The sequence below is a fragment of the Hyaena hyaena genome, unplaced genomic scaffold (genome assembly GCF_003009895.1).
Source record: "Hyaena hyaena isolate Hyena2069 unplaced genomic scaffold, ASM300989v1 scaffold_308, whole genome shotgun sequence".
Lineage (NCBI taxonomy): Eukaryota > Metazoa > Chordata > Mammalia > Carnivora > Hyaenidae > Hyaena > Hyaena hyaena.
This window is the reverse complement of record NW_024080942.1, coordinates 812,119-831,856: the sequence shown is the minus strand read 5'-3', so window position 1 is coordinate 831,856 and position 19,738 is coordinate 812,119. Positions and strand designations below refer to the sequence as shown.

General features: G+C 67.4%; 2 protein-coding genes across 2 annotated transcripts; both read right to left on the bottom strand.

The window, feature by feature from the left end:
* Positions 1-1,122: 1,122 nt before the first annotated feature.
* Positions 1,123-15,621, bottom strand: PANK4 (pantothenate kinase 4 (inactive)). The gene is given in 19 exon segments (XM_039248443.1): positions 1,123-1,571; positions 2,109-2,177; positions 2,278-2,378; positions 2,675-2,779; positions 3,128-3,177; positions 3,252-3,307; positions 4,199-4,350; positions 5,021-5,108; positions 5,314-5,426; positions 5,959-6,114; positions 8,174-8,274; positions 8,800-8,881; positions 9,367-9,548; positions 9,642-9,795; positions 10,127-10,219; positions 10,372-10,555; positions 11,053-11,267; positions 11,596-11,678; positions 15,494-15,621. Coding segments are annotated over 19 exon segments (2,322 nt in total). The 5' UTR covers positions 15,618-15,621; the 3' UTR covers positions 1,123-1,357.
* Positions 15,622-17,705: 2,084 nt separating this feature from the next.
* HES5 (hes family bHLH transcription factor 5) lies at positions 17,706-19,148 on the bottom strand. Its single transcript, XM_039248448.1, has 3 exons — positions 19,081-19,148; positions 18,836-19,001; positions 17,706-18,517 (listed from the first exon to the last, which is right to left on the bottom strand). The coding sequence occupies exons 1-3, from the start codon at positions 19,132-19,134 to the stop codon at positions 18,234-18,236; spliced, it is 504 nt and encodes a 167-aa protein (XP_039104379.1). The 5' UTR covers positions 19,135-19,148; the 3' UTR covers positions 17,706-18,233.
* Between the last annotated feature and the right edge of the window lie 590 nt (positions 19,149-19,738).

Genomic DNA, 19,738 nt, shown 5'->3' with positions numbered 1-19,738 from the left:
ATCCCCGTCCAGCCCTGGGTGGGCCCTGCCCGCTGCGCACGGCTACTGTCCAGGGGTGGGGCTTAGCCCCCAGAAGCCCAGGAGCAGGGCGGCTGCTCAGAGCCCTGGTGCCCCTCCTAAGCGCCAGGCTGGGCGGCAGAGGGCCTCGGGGTGTCCTGACAGCAGGTGAAGCCGGGCTCTGGCTGGGCCCCCCCCCAGCCAGGCCGGTGTAGCTCCAACACCAGGAAGCAGGGGACCAAGGGGCGGGGAAGGAGGGGAGACGCCATACCAAGGGGGCGTGGCTGCTGCAGGGGTGCTGGCTGGGAGGCGAGGGGCTGGACTGCGGTGGGGTCGGGGCTGGGGGCCCTTGTGAGGGGTGGGTGTTCATAGGGACCACCAACTGGGCCAGCCTGGCCTGGGGGGACCCGGAGCTGGATGCCCATGGGGCCACAGTCGGCCTGACCAGAGGAGCAGCTGAGAGTGATACAGGTGGGGGTCACTGGGGGGCTGGAACAGCGGATGGTCACGGCCCCTGAGTGTGCGGGGGGGGGGGTGGGCTGGCCACGCTCTGAGGCGGCAGCCCTGCACGACCTGACGGAGAGGTCATCTCGCGGCCCCCCCTACCCTGTCCCCTGGGGCCCAGCCAGAGGTGCCCACCACAGCCAGGGCTCCGGGCCCAGGTCCAAGGCCACGGGTGTCATCGGCTCTAAGCAGGAGTGTCCCCAGGCTCCCGGCCCCCAAGGGCCCTCAGAGGCCCTCCCTGGCTGCCGGTCTAGTCGGGAGCGCCGCCCCACCCGTCTGTCCCTCTTGTGTCCAGCGGGGCTGGGGGTGCAGAGGGCAATCTTGTCTGTATACACAGACACACCGGGGGGTCTCCTGGCTCTGGGCCGGGCTGGGGGCGACGGCCGTGGCCCACAGCCTGGGGCTCCAGGACTAACTGAAGGGAAGACCCTGCTCTCGGCCCCCCAGGGGAGAGGCTCTCAGGACCCCTGCCCGCACCCCTTCTCTGAAACCATGCAGCACAGGCAGGGGTCCGGCCCCGCTCTACATGCTCTACGTGGTGTGGACCCCAAGCCTCTGGTGACGTGTTGGACACGCGTGTGTATATTTATATCTATACATACATATGTATATATATATATAAAAGATTATTTAACAGTTAAATATATTCCAATACGAACGTCTCACCGGACAAAGCTGCGCCTCCCCCGCGAACTCGGCAGCACCAGAGACCCGGACGCCACGCGCGCCACGCTCTCCCCGGGCGCACCCGGCCCTCAGTCACAGGTGCGCCACATAAATACTCTGATTTGAACTTGGTTTCCCTGCTGTGGTCGAAGCACATTCCCGTGGAGCACAGTCCGGCGGGGCGGGCGCCTCACTCGGCCGGGACCTCGTACTTGAAGATGACGCTGAACAGCCGGCCGCCCAGCCGCTCGGCCAGCCACGAGTTCTTGATGACGGCCAGCTTGAGGCTCTCGCAGCGCAGGGCCGCGTAGTAGTTGGTGTGCACGGCGCGGCCCATGCCCTCGATCACCACCAGGTCTGCGCCTCGCTCCCGAACCAGCACGGCCAGCCCCTTGTCCAGGCGGCTTCGGGGAGGAGAGGGGCGGTGAGGCGGGGTGGCGGGGGCCCCTTCGCCCCTGCACCGAGGCGGCCGCCACGCCCTCCCCGCACCCCTGCCCTCTGGGGCCTGAGAACTCGAGTCTGTGCGGCCCTTCAAAGGCTCTAACGCCTTCCCACAGGAAGGTGCGCTCCCCCTTCCTGTGCACTCACGACGGGCCCAGAACAGGGAGGAGTCGGTCCTGAGCAGCATCCCTCCCCCCAGGGCTGGCTCCTGGAGGCCGGGCTCTCTCACGCATGATGCCCCGGGGCAGGCAATGGCGACACGGAGGCCCAATCGTCTAGGGGCATGTGGGGTGCCCGCGGCCCCACTCTCGGCCTGAGCCGCGCAGCCTTGGGACATCGGACCCACCCAGCCCACGGGGCAGCCATGCCGCGGACAGTCCCCCTCCTGGGTCCCCGAGGGAAGAAAGCTGCCCAGACCAAAGGGCTACAGCTGCACTGATGACCCTGCCGCCCATCACGCACACTGGGGGCCAGGGGCGGGCGGGGAGCCTCGGGGGTACCTGAGGTCCAGACACGGGGAGCTGGAGCCGGTCTGCATCAACAGCAGCCTCTCCTCTTTGAGCGCCGAGCTGCCGAGCACAGGGGGTCGGTTGGCACCCTGGGAAACCCCCACAGGCCCCCGCTTCTCCGGGTTGGCCCTCACCCCCCCGGGGCACCCGCCCCACTTACTGGACGACAGGGTCCATGGCCGCGATGCGCTCCGCCACAATGAGGGACTCGCAGTACGTCACGTCATTCAGGGCGGGTCCCGAGTTGCACGCCAGGATGACCTATGGCGGGACGCCCCGAGCTCTGTAGGGACCTCAGTCCCTGCCCGGCGCTGAGCCGGCCTCTGCTCGCCCGCCCACATGCCGCTGCCAGCTGGGAGGTGCAGCCCCCGTGACCTCACTGCTCCGTGGTCTCTGGGAGGGCCGGCTCCCGGTCGGGACGAAGGCGGCCCGGAGCAGGCTGACCTGAGGTCCGTGCCATGACGAGCCTCACCTGAACCTACCTGGCCGCGTGGCGCCAACCCCCACCGCGAGTGGAGGGCCCAGGGCAGGGGTCCCGACTCGGCCTGGACACTCACCTCCGTCCCTCTAGAGAGAAGCTCCCTGACAAAGGGGAAGACTCCCAAAATGACGTCTATTCCACTGTTATCTGCGAAAATTAAGGCACATTTGTGAGGGGGCCCCTGTAAGACAAAACCAGGACGTTCAGTTGGGAACAGGCGCGTCCAAGCGTTCCAGACACCTCCGTACTCCACACTCCCCGAAGGCCGAGGGCTGCTGCGCCCCGCGGGCGCCGGGGCGCTGGGGGCACGTGCCTCCTCCAGGACCGCGGCCCCCACCACCTCCGAGCGGAGGCCGCCTGACCCGTAGAGCCTGTGGGACTCAGGCCGGAGCAGGGGCGGTTAGCTCAGACCCACAGCCCGGAGGCCGGGGGAGCGGGCGGGGGCCCTCAGTGCACTGCCCCGCGGCAGCCCCGCGCCATCTCCGGGGCCCGTCCCCACCACCTCGGACAGAGGTGGGGGCAGCTGTACCTTCAGTCTCTGAAGCCACTTGCTGTAGGAGTCCACGAGCCACGGCCGCTCTGCAGGGCACGGACAAGGTCAGCCGCACGCTCGCGGGCAGGCCCCCTCCCCCGCCCAGCCCTGGGCAGCCTACCTTGTAGCTTCATCTTCGCCTCCTCGAAGCCAAACTGGGGGTCAGACTCAAGGACACTGCATGGGGGAGAGAGAGCAAAGTCACAAAGGACCTCTACCTCAGCTCACAGGATCCGCTGTGGGCCCTGAGTGCAGCCCCTCCCAAGCCCGTGATCGCTGCGCCCGCAGCTGATCCCGCCGGATGTCGGCAAAGCGCACGGCCCCTGGAGCAGCACCTGCTCCGGAACACAGACAGCGGTGCCGGGGTGGGGGTGGGGGGGCAGAAGGCAGTGGGCAGGGGAGGTCCTGAGTCGGGGGCAGCCTCAGGCAAGGCCCCAGGTCGGTGCTGGCTCCTAGCCTCGCCCAGCACAGGGACAGCCAGGGACGAGGGTGAGGAGGGAGAAGGATGGCTCTTCTCGATATGGGAAAGGATGCCACGTGTGAAACCAGAGAGGGCCACGCAGGGGACAGCGGGCGGGAGACAGGGCACAGGGCACAGGGCGAGGTCCAGAGCAGGGACGGTGTGCTGCTCCTTCAGGGACCCCGGGAAATCACTCTGGGTTTTGATGGCACCCCAGACCGAGAGCCTGGGTGCTCTGGGGTCCTGGGGCACATGCCCCCACCCTAGCCCACAGACTCCTTCCGAAGGCACTCGCGTTTCTCACTTTCAAACGTTAAGTGGTGTTTAACTCCAACTCCGGCATGCCCAGGGTTTAGATTTCTAGCCCCGAAAACCTCAGTGCACAAAGCCACACCCCAGCCCTCCACATGTCTGCTCCCCTCAGACGGCCAGCAAGGCCGGTCCATAGGGCTGCCCGTCATTCCCGGGCCGCTGGGACCCCATCGGGGGCCGACCGGGGCGCCACGTGTGACGGGGTGAGGGGCGGGGGGACAGGAGGGGCAGACGCGCGGCGGTCCTGGGCCCGAGCTGGGCCCAGCAGGCGGGGGGGCTGTGAAGGCAGCACCTACTCAGACACAGCTTTGGCTCCCCAGTCGAAGACGTTTCCCGCCAGCAGCCCTTTCACCAGGGCCAGCTGCCGCTCCTCCCAGCCCAGGGCGTCCAGGCAGCGGACCACCCTCGGGAAACACTTCAGCGCGACCCCATTTTCCTTCTGCTTGACCTGTGGGGACGGGCGAGCGACGGGTCAGGAGCGACGGCGCAGCCCTGCCTTCCTCGGGCCCTCGGCGGAAGGGCGGAGGGAGGTGCCCTGCTGGGGACCCCTTGGACAGCGTCACCATGAATGTCACTGTGAACCGGCCCTGAGGGGTCACAGTGCTCAATGCGCCACCCTGGGCGTCCACGCAAGTCCGGCCGAGGTTAGCGGAGCACGCTCAGACCACACCGCGGGGCACAGGCTCAGGCGGGCTTTGGCCACGCCGTGGCCCAGCGCAGGGCAGCAGAGGGCCGAGCTGAAGACTCGGACCCCCAGAGGTGCCCCGTGCCCCGTCCGCAGACGCTCCGCCTGAGGGCAGGGGGGTGGGAAGCGGTGTGAGGCACGGCCCTGAACTCCCACGCACACGGCCTTCTGCTCAGTGTGGCCCCAGGGAGAGGGTGGCTAGGCCACCTGCCAGGCTCCGGCCAGCTTGTGTCCATGACACGGGGCATCCACGGACGCTGACGCGGTGAGCTGACATCACGCGGTCAAAGAGGTGGGGCCTCCAACCCTCCGCTGGGGCAGGTGCTGCCCGCGTCCACCCTGCGCTCCCGTGAACAGCCAGGCCACACCCCTGCTCCCTGCGGGCCGGGTCCCTCTCACAGGCACCAGCCCGGCATGGGAAGGCGGCACTCACTTTGGAGTAGGGGTCTGGGAAGTTGAACTCGTTCAAACAGTGCTCCCTTGTGTCCAGAAGGCTGCGCACGGTCAGCGTCCCATAAGCACTGGGGACAAGGCGGGGGAAGGGCGGCTGAGCGGCTCCGACGGCCAAGCACGCTGCCCACCACCCCTTCTGCCCCCAACGGCGTCTAGATGGGAGGATGTGGCCAGGGGTGCGTGCAGAGACGCACATGTGGCCCCTCGCGAGCGCTCGTGCCCACGCCAGGCCCCCCCGCTCACCGCAGGGCGGCCCCGGGCAGGGACACTCACAACGGCTGGTGTCGCAGCGTCTGCAGCTTGCGCCAGTACTTCTGCCGGAACTTCTCTGCCCGCTCAGCCGCGTCCACGGAGCCCGGCTGGCTGGCCACGGCGCGCTTCACCACCTGCGGCCACGGGGTGGTCAGCACGGCCTGCACACAGGCCCGCGCCGCTGGCAAGCCGTCTCCCGGGTGGGAACAGGGTCACTCGAGCTCCGGCCATGCCAGGGGGACAGGTGGTCGGGGGACAGCCCTCGGAGGCTGTGTGGGTCTGGGGTGGGGCAGGAGCCCTCACTCTGAGGACCCCAGGGGCCCGAGGGGCGGAGGAGGGACGCGTGTTCCCGGGGGGCCCCCGAAGTCCTCGAGTCATGACTCTTCAGAGCCCAGAGCCCAATCGCTGCTGTCCCGACCCCGCGCAGACTTTGCTTTCTGAAGCGACGTACGCAGCTCGGAGATCCCCGCTGAGCTCACGTCCCAGCTTGCTGACAAACCACCGGGAGCCACGTTTTTTACCTGAGAAACGCACTCCGCCCCTCAGGCTCACACACAGCAAGTGGCTTCTGGAAGACGCCCCCCTTCTCCATCACCGCACCTGCCGCTCGCCCCTCGGAGCCCCCGGCCCCCGACGCCTGTGGGGGCGGCCGCCCCGAGCCCTCACCCCGTCCAGGGCCTCCTCGAAGCAGGTGAGCCAGTACTTGCGGGCCAGGGCGTCGTCCGTGAGGTCGACCGTGTCGGGCACGTAGGAAGACGGGTCCAGAAGGAGCGGCAGGTTGACCAGCGGCCTCTCCAGCCGGTCCATCTCCAGGAGGTCAAACTAGAAGGACGAGAAGCGGCAGACGCGTCACCCGCGCGGCTCTGGGAGACCGAGGCGCCTCCTGCCAATCTGGGAACCAGCTTCCCAGCGACAACAGAAGGGGCCCGGCGGAAGCTGCTGCGGGTGTAAACGGACAGACCCCCCTCACCCCGCCCGTGGCCCCCCCCACTCAGCCACACGCCCTCCATCTGGCCAGTGGCCTGACCCACGCACCCCAGACCCTGAGTCAGCCTGGCCCCACGGAAACCACCTCCCTCCCCCCCCGGGGAGCTTCCTGGGACCCCTGTGGCCAGGGGGCCCCCACACAACCCCCAGACACACTGGCCACGCTTGTGGGCCCACACTTGCTGCTGCACACGCACTGTCCCTACTCACTGCCCCGCAGGCCCTGCATCCGTAACCCCACAACACGAGGTCCACGGCAAGGCCACGGGGACCCCGTGGGACAGGCTGTCTGGGCCCCACACGGGCTCCTTTTGTCTCCACGGCACAGGGTGCCTGTCACACAGCCCGTGTCTGACGCCAGCTCCGCCGGCTTCGCTGAGGGGCCCCTGGGCCACTGTATGCCCAACGTGCTACGCATGGCTGCCAACGACGAGCAGGCTGGTGCTCCGGTGGTTTCTGAAGGAGCGGCCACTCGGCTGGCCAGGGTTTTGATTTACGTAGTCAAGCTCGGCCTGGGCCCACGCGCGCGAGGACTCAGCACCCGCCTGGTGGCCTCTCCTTGCCTCTCGGGAATGACGCGCCCCGTCGCCATGCACCCGGACACGGCTCTGGTCTGCCAGCGGCCTCATAGCTGGCAAGCCCGGGGGGTGAGGAGCAGGTGTGCTCCGTGCCGTGGCGTCTGCACTAGAAGGGCCACCACATGGGGCCTGAGGCCCCGAGTGACAACAGGTTCGGCCTGGAAACAGCTGGGATTTTCCACACGAGGAAAGAAAGTGGACAGTCACCGACCTCCCGGGCCTCGGCCCAGTCCACCTGGGACCCCGCTACCTGGGCACGCGGGAGCTCACGCCTCAGCCTGGCCTCGCGTAGGCTCTGCAACCCCGAAGGAATGACCTGGCCCCTCTGCGCTTCCGTGTCCCCCTCTGCGCAGTGGGGTCTCTGCCCCCCCTCGCAGGGCCGCACGGAGACCCGGCGCAGCAGGCACGCGAGGCGCCAAGCACGCGTTGCAGGGAATGGCCCGGGTCCACGTCCACTCTGATAGGGTGATAGGGTGACTTTCTGCTCGCTTATGTGCTCGGTTTTACGATCCCTAAGGCAGCAAGCCGCGTCGCCTCCCTACAGACCACAGACCAGGGGTCAAAGGCGCAGAGACCCGTCGCAGGCCGTTTGCTGCTCCAACCAGGCCCGGGGCGTGGGGGGCCCGCTCTCTGGGGGCCGTGATCGGGTCATACGCGTTCTTGCGACGCTTATGCTAACCAGGAGGGGAATCTGCGTCCGTAACAGAAAATCAACTCTGCGTCCAGAAGGCCAGCAGGCTGGTCCTCGTGGGCCCACGGCTCTCCAACACGGTGCCCCAGCTCTGGTCACTGCTCGGAGAGTGACACACCATTTGGGGGGTGTCTCAACCAGCCTGTGACTTCCTGACCTCCCCCAGGACGGGGCCACGGTGGTAGCGTTCCGTCTGGCTGACGCCTGTCCCGGCTGGGAGACCCTCTCTACGCCCGCTCAGCAGGCCGGGGGGGCCCCGCTCCTGTCACACAGGCCTCTCCCGTGGGGACTGAGGGAGGGGCAGGAGCCTAGCAGGGACGGCAGACTCTGTCCTTTAATTCTGTTTGAAACCATCAGGCAGAGAACGCGATCTAGGGAAGGGCGCGGGGGGGCAGGGCGTGTTGTACGGCTCTGGGTTGTGAAGCCACGACTCCGGGGAAACACGCTCTGGGTTCTCCCAGCAAACACGGGCTGGCGCTCTGGCAGACACTTGGGAAGTACCAGGAGGAGGAGGGAAGCAGGCTCGATGCCTCTCTTTCGCCCCAAAGTCCAGGCCCGCTCGACGGCCGGTCTGCCCCGGGAGAGGGCCTCTGGAACCCGACCCCACCAAGGACCCCGTACTCACGGTGCCACTCCTCGCCCGCTGTGTGGGGCACAGCTCTGGGGATGAGCTCATCAGGCCGGAGCTGCCCGCGTAGTTTTCTCCCCAGCTGTACTGGTTAGGGTCTGGGGAGGGGAGAACCAGGTGTCACTCGGACCCCAGGATGGAAGGTCTCCACGGCACAGGGGGCCTGGGGCTCTGTGCTGACACTGCCGTATTACTCGTCGCTGGCGCCGGACCTTTCAAAGCCTCTCAAAGCCCCTGCCCTGCCCCGCCAGTGACGTCCTTCAAGCGTCCTTGAAAAGGGATGGCCCAGCTGGAGACGGAGCCCGGCAGACAGCCACCCTGGTCCCTGCTTAGAGCCCTTTCCACCCACAGGGACGCCCCCAGGGTCAATCGCTCGGCACGTGAACCTACGTGTCACTTCCCACTGACCCCTCGGGCCCTGGACTCCAGAGGAGGAGTTAAGCTGGGGGGGTCACAGCCTCTCCTCCAAGGTCAGAGACCCACCCTCTCGGCCCCCGCGGCCTCCAGCCCCCACCTCCTGCCGCCCAGGCTCTGGCCCGGCCCGAAGCAAGCACAGGGCCCCCACGGCCGCCCCCCACGGCCGCTCCCCCCACGGCCGCCCCCCCCACGGCCGCCCCACTCACTGTCTTGCTCTGCTCCTTTGAGAAATGCTCCGATGGCACCCAGGTAGCCCTCATGTCTCAGGAACAGCGCCTGGACCTCCCCCTGCGTGGCGAAACCCCACCTGAGCTGACCTCAAAGTGACGCCCGGGCAGTTTTAAAGCCCACGGTCAGCCTCTCTACGTGGTGGAGGCTTCCTGGAAAGTCTGGAATGCATCTGACGAAACCGCGCTCTGTGCGGAAGCTGGAGGCCCGGCATTTGAAGAAACCGGAGGAGGAAATAATCCTCCACAAACTAACGCCCACCCCGCCACGCCCCTCGGAACGACAGGCGTCTCAACACTCGCCTGCAGCTTGCGCCCCATGCAGACGGCCCCAGAGCGCTGTCCGCTGGCATCGTGCCCAAGCAGTTGACAGCCATGGCGCCATCCTGGCAGGGGGTCCCCACTTCTTGGCCCCTTGGCCTGGAACCCCACCCCCACCCCCCACCCTGCCCCTGGGTCGGCTGGTTTTGAAGACACCAAGGGTCCACGCCGAGTGCGTGGGAAGAGCAAAGCCCAGGGTGCCAGGGCGGGGGGTGAGGGGCGGACCTTGGAGAAGAAGTTGATGCTGTAGGTGATGGTGCGCATGGTGGCGGGGTGGCCCCGGATGAAGAAGCCACCGAAGTACACCCTGTCCAGGCAGTGCAGCTTTGCATGCAGGCAGGCGAGCTGCCCGATGTCGTTGCTGATCATGTGCAGCAGGCTCTTGGCCATGTCCTCCTTGGAGAACTCTGGGAGGGGAGAGGCAGGGCGCTGCTGGCGAGGCCAGGCCGTGGAGGGGAGGGGCGCGGGCACGCAGGGGGGGACAGGGGCGGGCGGCTCACCTTTGTCAGCAGTGGCCGACTTCCCGAAGCTGCTGGCGATGAGGTTGCCGCTCAGCCCCAGGGTCTGGTGGGCCCCGCCGTAAACGTCCTGCACCAGCATGTCCACGTTCGCGTGCTGGCCCTTGGAGGCCAGATGCAGCAGCTCGTCAAACTTCTGGGGGGACAGGGCGGGTGGAAGGGGGTGCCGTGCGGGAGCTGGTGGTGTCCCCACAGCCCAGGAACCAGCCCCTCGCGGCGGAGCCAGCCGGGCCAGGGTGGCGGGGCTGCACCGACCCCCCAACACCGGGCAAGACCCCAGCCGCCCAGGCCGCCTCCCGCAGAGACCGGGGCGCAGGCAGGACCGGGCCGGACCAGGCCGAGGAAGGAGCCGCTTCCACAGCAACCCCGGCCGCCTCGGGTCCCACGGGCACCACCCCCGTCCCGAGCAGGTGTGGGAAACGGAGCTGGATGCGGAGCAGGGGCGCTGGCCACGGGCGGCGGGATACCTTGGTTTTGGTGAGCAGAGCGCCGAGTCCCCAGAAGGTGCCACCTCCGATGGAGCTGCCGCCAACCCACTCGAACCGGTCCTCCGTCTCCACCTGTGGCGGCAGCGGCAGGGGGCAGGTCCCGCGGACGGCCCCAGAAGCGCGGAGCGCCACGGGAAGACCCAGCCTGGGCCGCCTCCCCACCGGCAGCCCCCACCGGCGGTCCCGGCCCGGCCGCTGCGCGTGGGCCGCGGAGCCCAGCTCACCTTCACGATGGACACCCCAGAGCCGATGTTGACCAGGAGGTACGGGAAAATGTTGGGGTGGTTGGTCTGGAATCGAAACTCAGGCTCGGAGTCTTTCTGTTACACGAAGGCCTCGTGCGGGATGTTCTTCAGCACGAAGTTGCAGCCCTTTATCAAGCAAGTCATCACGTCCTCCCTGTCCACTCTGCGAGGGAAGGAGCCCGGCCACTGAAAACAGCACGGGCCACAGAAGGCACCTGCGCTGCAGCGCGGTGGCTCAGGCCGGCCCGGCGCCCGGGTCCCCGCGGGCCACTCCGCGCTCAGCTTCCGACTCAGCCACTCCGAAAAGCACCTTCCCCCTCGCGCGCAGACGGCCGCAGGCGGCCAGCGTCACGGTGCAGACCTCGCGCCTGAGCTCCCAGCGCGCTGCGGGGCACCGCCGGGGTTCTGTGCGCACACAGGCGAAGCCCACAGGGACCTCTGTGCCAGGGCAACGGGCAGCAATGCCACAGGAGCAGGGCCCCTTCCTTCCTGTGCCCCCTGGCCCCCCCCGGACCCCCAGAACCCTCCCTCCCGGTCTGGCCCCAGCGCAGGGTGGGGTGGGTGCGGGAGCCAGGGCCACCGCAGCCACTTCATAGCACCCCCCGCCCCGAGAACCAGGCCCGCGGCCCCCGCGCCCTCCAGCCTGTGCTCCCCACTTACTTCAGCCGCAGTTTCTCTTCAATGAGGTCCTTGAATTTGTACGCCCCGCCCCCGGTCGCCTGGATGACCTTGGTCTCGGTGTTGACGAGGTGATCTTTGATGAAATCCAGGCAAGCTTCTATGTAGGTGTTCTCGAATTTGACAAAGTGCAGCCGGGCAGTGACCTCCTCCTGGACTGAGATCTCGTAGGGCGGCTCGTGCTCCTGCTCTGCGTCCTGGGGATACAGGTGGGGGGTCTGTGTGTGCGTGCTGCCCTTGGGGAGGGAGAGATGTGGACATGAGGCGCCTGAAACATAGGCAACGCTTAACGCTAAGTTCAGGCCAGAGGCAGCGCCGGGGCGGGGGCGGGGAAGGAGCCGGCTTCCCAAGGAGGAGGCAGCCGTGCCTCCCGACGGGGTGCAGATGGAGGGGGGCCGAGCTAGGGGGCGGGGAGTGGGGGTGTCGGGTGAGGAACCGCCAGGAGCCGGGCCGGTGCGTGTGAGCAGCAGAGGGCAGATGGCGAGAGCGCCCGCCCAGGCCCCCCCGCCCCCCCCCGAGGCTCACCCTGCCCGAGTACTCGAAGGAGCGCACTCTGGCGACCTTGTGCTGCACGGTGGAGTAGTAGGCGAGCTTGGTGAGCGACCCCCCTGCAGGGAGACATGGGCGGGCGTCAGGGGCGGGCGTCAGGGGCGGGAGCTCGTCCTGTGGTCGCCTGGTGCTAAAGCTCTGCGGGGCACCGACTGGGGGAAGGGAAGGAGCTGTGGGGCCCGAACACGCTGCCGTCTCTGGAGCTCTGCCCCTCCCCGGGCCAGAGCGGGCCTCGGGCTGCCCACGGCCCCCGCGCACCGCGTCCTCCAGGAGAAAGGCCAGCGTCCTGTTTCCGGGAGGCCCTGGAGACCGCTAGCGGTTTCGAAAAATCTGTTTCTGCTCCGGTCTGGAAAGCGACGCGGAGAAAAAGGCTAAGAAACACACGGCTTTTGCCGACAAGCACACTCGACTGTCCGTGGGGAGGGGGGGTGGGGGGGCAGAGGAGGGCTGTCTGGTCGGGAATGTTCTAGCAGTGCCCCTCTCAAAGCTCGGGGCTGGGGGGCCTCACGGGGGCAGCAGGGTCTCCTCCCTTCCGACCAGATGTTGTGAACACCACCAGGAAGCCCAAACATCAGGAAGCAGAAGACGCCTTTATTTGCCTGAAACACGTTCAGGGCCAGTTAGAGGCTCCGGAGCAGTCACTTTCAAGAGTGAGCTCTGAGGAGGCGGAGGGGCCTCGGGGAGGCGGGAGGGGGAGGGGCAAAGGCTGGTGCCCACAGAACGGCCGTCGGGACACGCTGTGTGAGCGGGAGGCTGGAGGCGATCTCCCAGAGTTGCTTTGTGACGCCATCCCCTGGGAGCACGTGACAAGCACTCAAGTCCGGAAACCTCTGGAAACAGCAGGTATCAGAGGCCTGCAGCTCTTCCAGGTCACAGATCGCAAACCGCCGCTACCGAGGGCAGCCGCTGGGAGCCCGCCCGGTAGCGCGGACAGGGCCTCCCGGGCCCCCTGACCTGCCCTTGTCGGGCCATGGTCAGCGCACCCGCTCACGGGCTTATCTCATCGCCAGACCAAGGGCTGTAAGAGGCAGGACTCGGTCTTAAGCCTCCTTATCCGTCCTCCCTGCCCCCAGTCCCGGCCTGGCCCAGAGCATCTCGGCGCGTCTTTCACCCCATGAATAAACTGAATAAACCTCACACAGACAACGCCAAGGGAAGAAGATGTATTTTGAGACTTTTCAAAAGTTACTGCAAACAAGCCCCCAAGTCACAGAAGTCCAGTTTCCGATAGTGAGCTCTTTACACGAGCTTCCCGTCACAACCAAATACGAGGTGTCGGGGCTCGTGGGGCTGCGGTGGGAGACAAGCTGTTCCGTGTGCCCCACCCCATGCACCCCGGTGGGGACTGGCCAGCAGCCAAGCCACATCTCCCTGCCCGCCCGCAGGGGGGACGTGCGGAGCAGGGCGGTCAGCTTCACGGGGCAGGAGGGCGGGTGCCTGGGGACAGCAGGGGGCTCGGCCGTTCGAAGGATCCCTTGGATTTTGTGACTGCCGATCTGGCCACAGGCCCTGCCAGGTCGCGCCTGCTGAGCGCAGCAACCGGGCGGGCGGGCGCGCAGCCGTGGATGCCAGAGACACACCGGTGGAGCCCGTGCCCAGCTCAGGGCCGACAGCACCCGGACCGACATCAGCCCGCCCGTCCCCTCCTCCAGCACCTGAGCTGGGAGCCCCCCCGCCAAGTTCATCCAGATCCACGGGGCCTGGCGCAGGGCCGCCCTCTCCTCTGCCGTCTTGGCCTGTCCTTCCGCCGTGGGCACCAGGTCACTGCCCCGCCGCCCCTTCCTCTTCACCCGAGGGGCCCGTTTGCTGCCCAGCAGAGACCGGAAGTCAAGTCAGCTTCCAGCATGTGCTCGGAGACAAAACGTCCCTGATGCTTTCAAAGCAGGGAATCCACTGTGCTGACAGAAGTGACGGAGAGAGGAAAAAGCTTGCCAAGCACACAGAGCAGCTGAGCTCTCCTGGAGCAGGAGGCTCGGGTGAGGGAAGAGGAAACGGGAGAAGCCTGTTTTTAACGCAAACTGTGGACAAGCACACTGACTCGTGGGCTCCCGGGGGGACGACCCGCGTCCAAGCTGTGCTCACCGGCCGCACAAGCACGAGTCTGTCCTTAGTAACAAGCAGACACGGGACCCAGACGCAGGGGGGTTCTTCAAAGAGGAGAAATGAACACTGGCTCTAAGGATATCCCTTTGAGTGTCCTTCTGGCCAGGAACCCGCCTGGGCTTGGTGCAGGAGGGCAGGCCGCTCCAGGACCCCCGGGGGCCACGGCACTTCTTTCTTGACTTCCCTCACCCCGTGGCTACAAGCCGGATGCTGGAAGCCACAAAGAACATCTAAGGGTAACCCAGGGCGAGCCAATTTTCAGCTGCACTTTCAGAAACGTTAGGGGCCAACCCGTTGTTCCCATGGAGCAGAACCCCAGGTATAAGTGCAGCGAAACAAAGTCTGGAACATCAGAGCACACACCTGTGGGCCCCTGTCACATCAAGGCACAGGCAGGTCTCAGAAGATGGGCAGAGCAGGGCCTCTCCCACTGCCAGCCCAGCGTGCAGCCAGGCACCGAGCTTAATCAGGTCCCACGCTCAGCTCATTCTACGGCCTGCTGTGCGCTGGGGTCCCCACGCCCACCAGGCCTCCCGGCACCTCACACCTGCTGCCAGCTCAGCGCCCCAAGGCACTGCCCTCACAACCCCACCAGCCTGCAAGGTGAGCACTGAGAACACGGAGGGCCCAGCCCACGTTTCCACTCTCCTGGAGGACACCCTCCCCCACCCAAGCCCAAGAGACACTTCAGTGACTCTCAGGAGCAGAGGAGAGGCAAGAGCATCACAAGCAGATGGCTCCAACAGGAAGGGCCCGGGGCCAGAGAGGGCAGCACACTTGTCCCTTCTAACCTTACTGGCTAGCTTCACAGGTCGGGGGGGGGGGGGCTGCTGCTGGGATGCTTAGCCACCCACACATGGCTACTGGCGGCCCCAAGCAAACTGAGGCCCCAGCGGAGAGCCAGCTGAGAAGGAGAGGCTCGTGAGGCCACCATGTCTACTCCAGGGGCCTCACCCCGTGAAGCTGCCCCCAGGAACCCTTCATTCCGCTGCCGAAAGGGGCAGAGCAGCCAAGTGCCGAGGCTTGACCAGATTCTAGGCCCATGTAGCCGCTTACCAGCCGACCTCAAACATTTCAGGTCACCTATCTGACCTCAGCTCCTCATCTATGAAAGGCGCTGCTGGGAGGCGGCCGGAGCCAGCGTGAGATGAGGGTCTAAGGGCGGGCCCGGAGCAGGAAGGTCGGGCAGAGCCTGGGCGAGGCCGTGGGGTCACCCCTGCGGCCCGCGCGGGGCAGGGAGGCTTCTGAAAGATGCCGGCAAGGGTCCCAAGGTCCACGTCCAGGTCCTCCGAACTCCCGCCAAATGTCAGCGGTCCAGAAGCCGAGGCAGCAGCGGGAGGGCTTCGGGCTGGGCCCAGGCGGGCAGCCCGCCGAGGGTTCCCGCGGGCCCAGGCCGGGCCGCAGCCCGCCCTTGGCGCCGCCCCAGGCGGCGGGCCCCAGGTCGCTCTCGTGGCTCGGACAGGCCCCGCCGGCCGCCGACCCTACCCGGTGGACTAACGAGAGGCCGCCGGGCCGCCCGCCTCTCCGCGCGGGACTACGAGGGCCGGCGTGCCCTGCTCCGGCCACGCAGCGCCTGCCGGGAGCTGTAGTCCGGCCGCCGCGGCCAGCGTGGGCGCCGACGGCCCGCGGACTACGAGGCCCGACAGGCTGTGCGCGCCGGCGGCCCGCGCCCCGCCCTTCGTCCTTGCCACCGCCCCCGGCCCGCCGGCTCCACCGCCCGCGCCCACGCCCGCCGCGCGCCGCCCAGCTCCCGGCGCCGGTCCGCGGCTACCTATGTCAATGGCGAAGCGCTTGGCATTCTCCAGGTTGCGGAAGATCTCGTCGGGGGGCAGCGTGATGCTCTTGTCCAGGCTGTCCCCGCTGCTCCCGCTGCCGCTCGCTCCGCACTCCGCCATTTTGAATGTGCCCGGCCAGCCTCATCAGCCATGGAGATATATGCGCATATATTTGACTGCTAAACGCCTCCCGCGCATATATTATGCTAATGAGTCACCCGGGCCCGCCCCTCCCTGCGCGCCTCTGTGGTCCGGCAGCTGGAGGGCCGCTGGACCTGCCCGCGTGCGGGGGTCCCCGCGGCCGTTGGCCCAACACAAAACGTCTGGGCGGTTGTCTTTGTTGTTCCTTCGCCGAGCTGGCCGGATGCTGACCTCCAGTGCTCTGAGCTAGAGCAGAGGAGGCTCCTGGGGCTTGCGGAGACCTGCCTCTTTCAGCGAGTGCAGCTGCTACCAGGGCGCGTGTGGCCCACCAGCCCCGGCCTACAGAGACGAAGGACCCTCGGTTCCAAAAGCCCCATGCAAACTGGGGATGCCAGGGACCCTGCCTTCCAGGCGCCCCAGCCTGGGGTGGACGATGCACCTTCAGGTGGGGAAGACATGCACCCTGATGGTTAGATCTGCAGACAGTGCAGGGTAAAGCAGGGCAGCCCGCCTGGAGGAGGCTGCCTTATGGCAAAACAGGAAATCTATAGGAGTTTGTAGGGAGCGATCTGAAAAAAATTCCTGAAGCTACAGCATGGACACGGATGGCGGTGGGCACGGGTTTCAGGGCCAGTCTCTGGGAAGCTCCTGCTGGCCAGGAGACCTTTGAGGGGTCATGCCCCAGAGGCACTGGACGCTTCAGGGAAGAGCCCAGTACTGGCAGCAGACAGACTGTCCCTAGGACAACTGACTCCCAGGTGACCCTGGACTGGTTACTTCTGGTCTCCGGACTTCAGCCTCCATCTGAACATGTCACCAGCTGCATGGCAAGGCCTCCGGAGCACAGGCCTGTGGAGCAGCCCAAGCTCCACGCTCCTGGGGTGGTCAGGGGAAGGGCTGGCATTTTCTAAGGGGTGGGTGTGCTGGGAGGGGAGGCCTGGTGGGGGAGGGCAGAGGGTCTGCTCCTAGAGCACGCAGGCCTCAAGCACCAAGGACCCTGGGCCGTGGGTGGGTGCTGGGCTGGCCTGGAGAGGGCACCTCGGATGTTCCTGTCGGAACGGACAGGAAAGGATTCCAGAAGGCAGAGGGGAGAGGTGGGCCCAAGAGGGAGGCTGGCCTGGCTGCCCGTCTCTCTGAAGACATGGGGGGGCGTCTTGGTTCCACCGCCCCTGGGTGGACCCGTCCTTTGGGGAGCCTGGGCCCTTCCAGCTCCTTGCAGGCTCAGCCGGCACCTCGTGGTCCCCCTGAAAAACAGACGCCCTTTCTGGGGGAGGGGACTGCCCTCGGGGGGTTCACCCCTGGCACTGCCCATCTCGGCCCTGGCTCGAGGTCGGCCTAGGGGAGGGCAGGGTGGCCACCTGTGGATGCCAAGCAGGTGCCTCCAGGAGCTCATCCAGGATCAGGGGCCATTCGAGACGGCCAGTGTGGAGGCCAAGACCTCCTGCGTTTGGCCCCACGAAACCCCTTTCGCTGCAACAAGAGAGCCCCCTGCAGGCCGTGGCCTTTGCACCCCCCTCAGGTGAACAGAGCTGGCAGGTCCTGGAGCTGGGAGTCTACCCCCTCCCCCCGCCCCCCACCTGCAGGGAGCTAGTGAGAGGCCTGGGACAGAGACCCCAGTCTCCCACCGCATTCCTTCCTGCTGCGCGTGGGGGTGCGTGTTCTCTGGGCCTCTCCTCGCAGCCTGCCTCTCCCCTGCTTGCCTGCCTCCTCGCATCCCTCCCTCCTTCCTTCAGCCGGGACCAGCCCTTCTTCCGCCGTGCAGAGGGTCACTGGCAGCGACAGCTCCCACCCCTGGTTGAGTACCATGATGGTGCCCGTCCCCCTTCCCCACGCAGACCCGCCCACCGCGTGGCTGCCAAGGACACACGTCAAGCACAAGAGACAGACCCCAGAGGGCTGCTTCGTCAGATTTTATTGGAAGTCTGCAGAGCAGTCCCGTGGGCTCCCACGTGACCAAGAGTTCAAATTCTGAGTACAAAGTCATGACCACATGCACCCGCCCACACAGAGGGATCCTTTGAGGATCATGGTGGAGACCCCCACCCTCCCCTCCCCACAAAGCCCACTATGAGCCCCAACCAGACAGCCCAGTGCACGCAGGGCCTCCTGGCCACAGCCCTGCACGGCCCTTCTGTGCCCACCCAGGCTGACACTCTTTCCTATGAGGATACACCTTGAGTTCCGCCTTCACAAAAGGCAAATGTGCCCACGGCACGGCCCGCCCGCCGGGCCCCCCGGCGCGGCAGCAGCAGGCCCTGAAGAAAGTCCTCTACACGTGGAGGCACCGGCTGACCGAGCCCCTGACGCCTACAAATATCATAGAACCCCGGGCGGCGGGGACTTCCCAGAAGTCACTTGCTGAAATGCAAACAGAACAACCCCGTGGAGTCAGACGCTTGTGAGAAGGCGGCCCGGACCGTCCTGAGTGACCAGGACTCTGCGAGCAGCTTCTCTCGAGAAGGACCCTCCTGCTGGCCCGCCAGCCTGGAGCGAGAGCCTTCCGGAGAAGGGGGCCTGTCCAAGCCCCAGGAGGGACACACGAATGGCCAGAGGTGCAGGCGACCTCTGGGCCGCCACCCGCGACGTCCTGGCGGGTCACCAGGGCCGCCAGAGGCTGCAGGTGGGCTGGCGCGCTGTGACTGCAGTGGCCTTGGCCGGCGTGAGCAGGGGTGGAGGCGCGCTGCTGGTCGCCTTGGGTTCCTTGGCGGGCGCGGCGGGCGCGGCTGGGGGGCGCTGGAAATGGTAGAGCAGCTTCATCTGCGTGTCGCTGGCCGCGTGCAGCGTCAGGAACTGCACGGCCTCCTGCAGGCACCACGAGTAGCCCTCGCTGTAGTCCTGCTGCAGGCTTTTGGGACCGGCGGCGGCGGCGGCGGCGAAAGCTGCAGGGGGAGGCGCAGTGGTGACCGGGGGGCCGGGGCGCAGGCCTGGGGTCGGATGGGCGCCGGCGGGGGGTGGGGATTGGTGGGGGCGGGGAGCGCGGGGCGGCGGGGGCGCAGGGCCTGAGGCCGGGAGGGCGCGGGGCGGCTGGGGCTCAGGGTCTGAGGCCGGGAGGGCGCGGGGCGGCGCTGGCGCAGGGCCCGAGGCCCGGTGGGTGCGGGGCGGCGGGGAGCGCGGGCGGGGGCGGGGGCGGGGCGGCGGGGGCGCGGGCCTGAGGCCGGGCGGGCGCGGGGAGCGCAGGGGCGCGGCCGGCGGCTCACCTTTGCTGTGCTTCAGGTAGCTGACCGCCATCTCCAGGATGTCGGCCTTCTCCAGCTTGGAGTTGGGCTGGTGCCGCGCGAACTCCTGCTCTAGCAGCAGCTTAAGCTGCTCGATGCTGCTGTTGATGCGGTCGCGGCGCATCTTCTCCACCACGGGCTTGCGGAGCTGCGGGGGGACACGGGCGTCAGCCGGCGGCCGGGGCGCAGGCGCGGGGGGCGCGGGGGCGGGCGGGCGGCGCACTTACTCGGTTTTTCTCTTTGGGGCTGAGCAGCTCCACGGCCACGGTGCTAGGGGCCATGCCTGGCGCGGAGAGGCGGCTGGCGAGCGGGGAGTGGCGGGCGGCGGGGCCGGCGGGCCCTTTATATGCGCGGCGGCGGGCAGGCGCCTGGGGCCCGGGCGCCGCGGCCGTTCCCACACTCGGCGGCCAATGGCCTCGCGGGCCGCACAAAGGCGCCGGCCCATTAGCGCACGCTAAATTGCCTGTGAATTGGCGCGGGCACAATGGGTGCTCCCCGAGGAGCAGGTGGGCCGCTCGGCACAATGTCCGGGCTGTGGGAACGCGCTCGCCCTCATTAGCATCCCGGGGCCTGATGCTGGGAGCCCCGCGCCTCAATATGCTGCCTTTTCCCAGGCCTCGGGGATGGGGGGGGGGCCAGGAAAGAGTGGTGCCCCTCCCCGGCCCTCTCTCCCCTCTCCTCCGCCTCCCCGAGCTCCCCGCTGGCGCTGGTGGAGACTAGTGGGGAAAAGCTTCAGAGTGAATTAGTGCTGTGCCTTCCAGCGGCTTGGGCACCTCTGTGTCAGGGACCTGCTGCCCCCCCCCCCCCCCCGGCGGTGGAACAGAGGAGCCTACACTTTCCCTGCTCGGGCGCCTCAGCCTTCCCTGGGCCCGGGTGGAGGGTGGA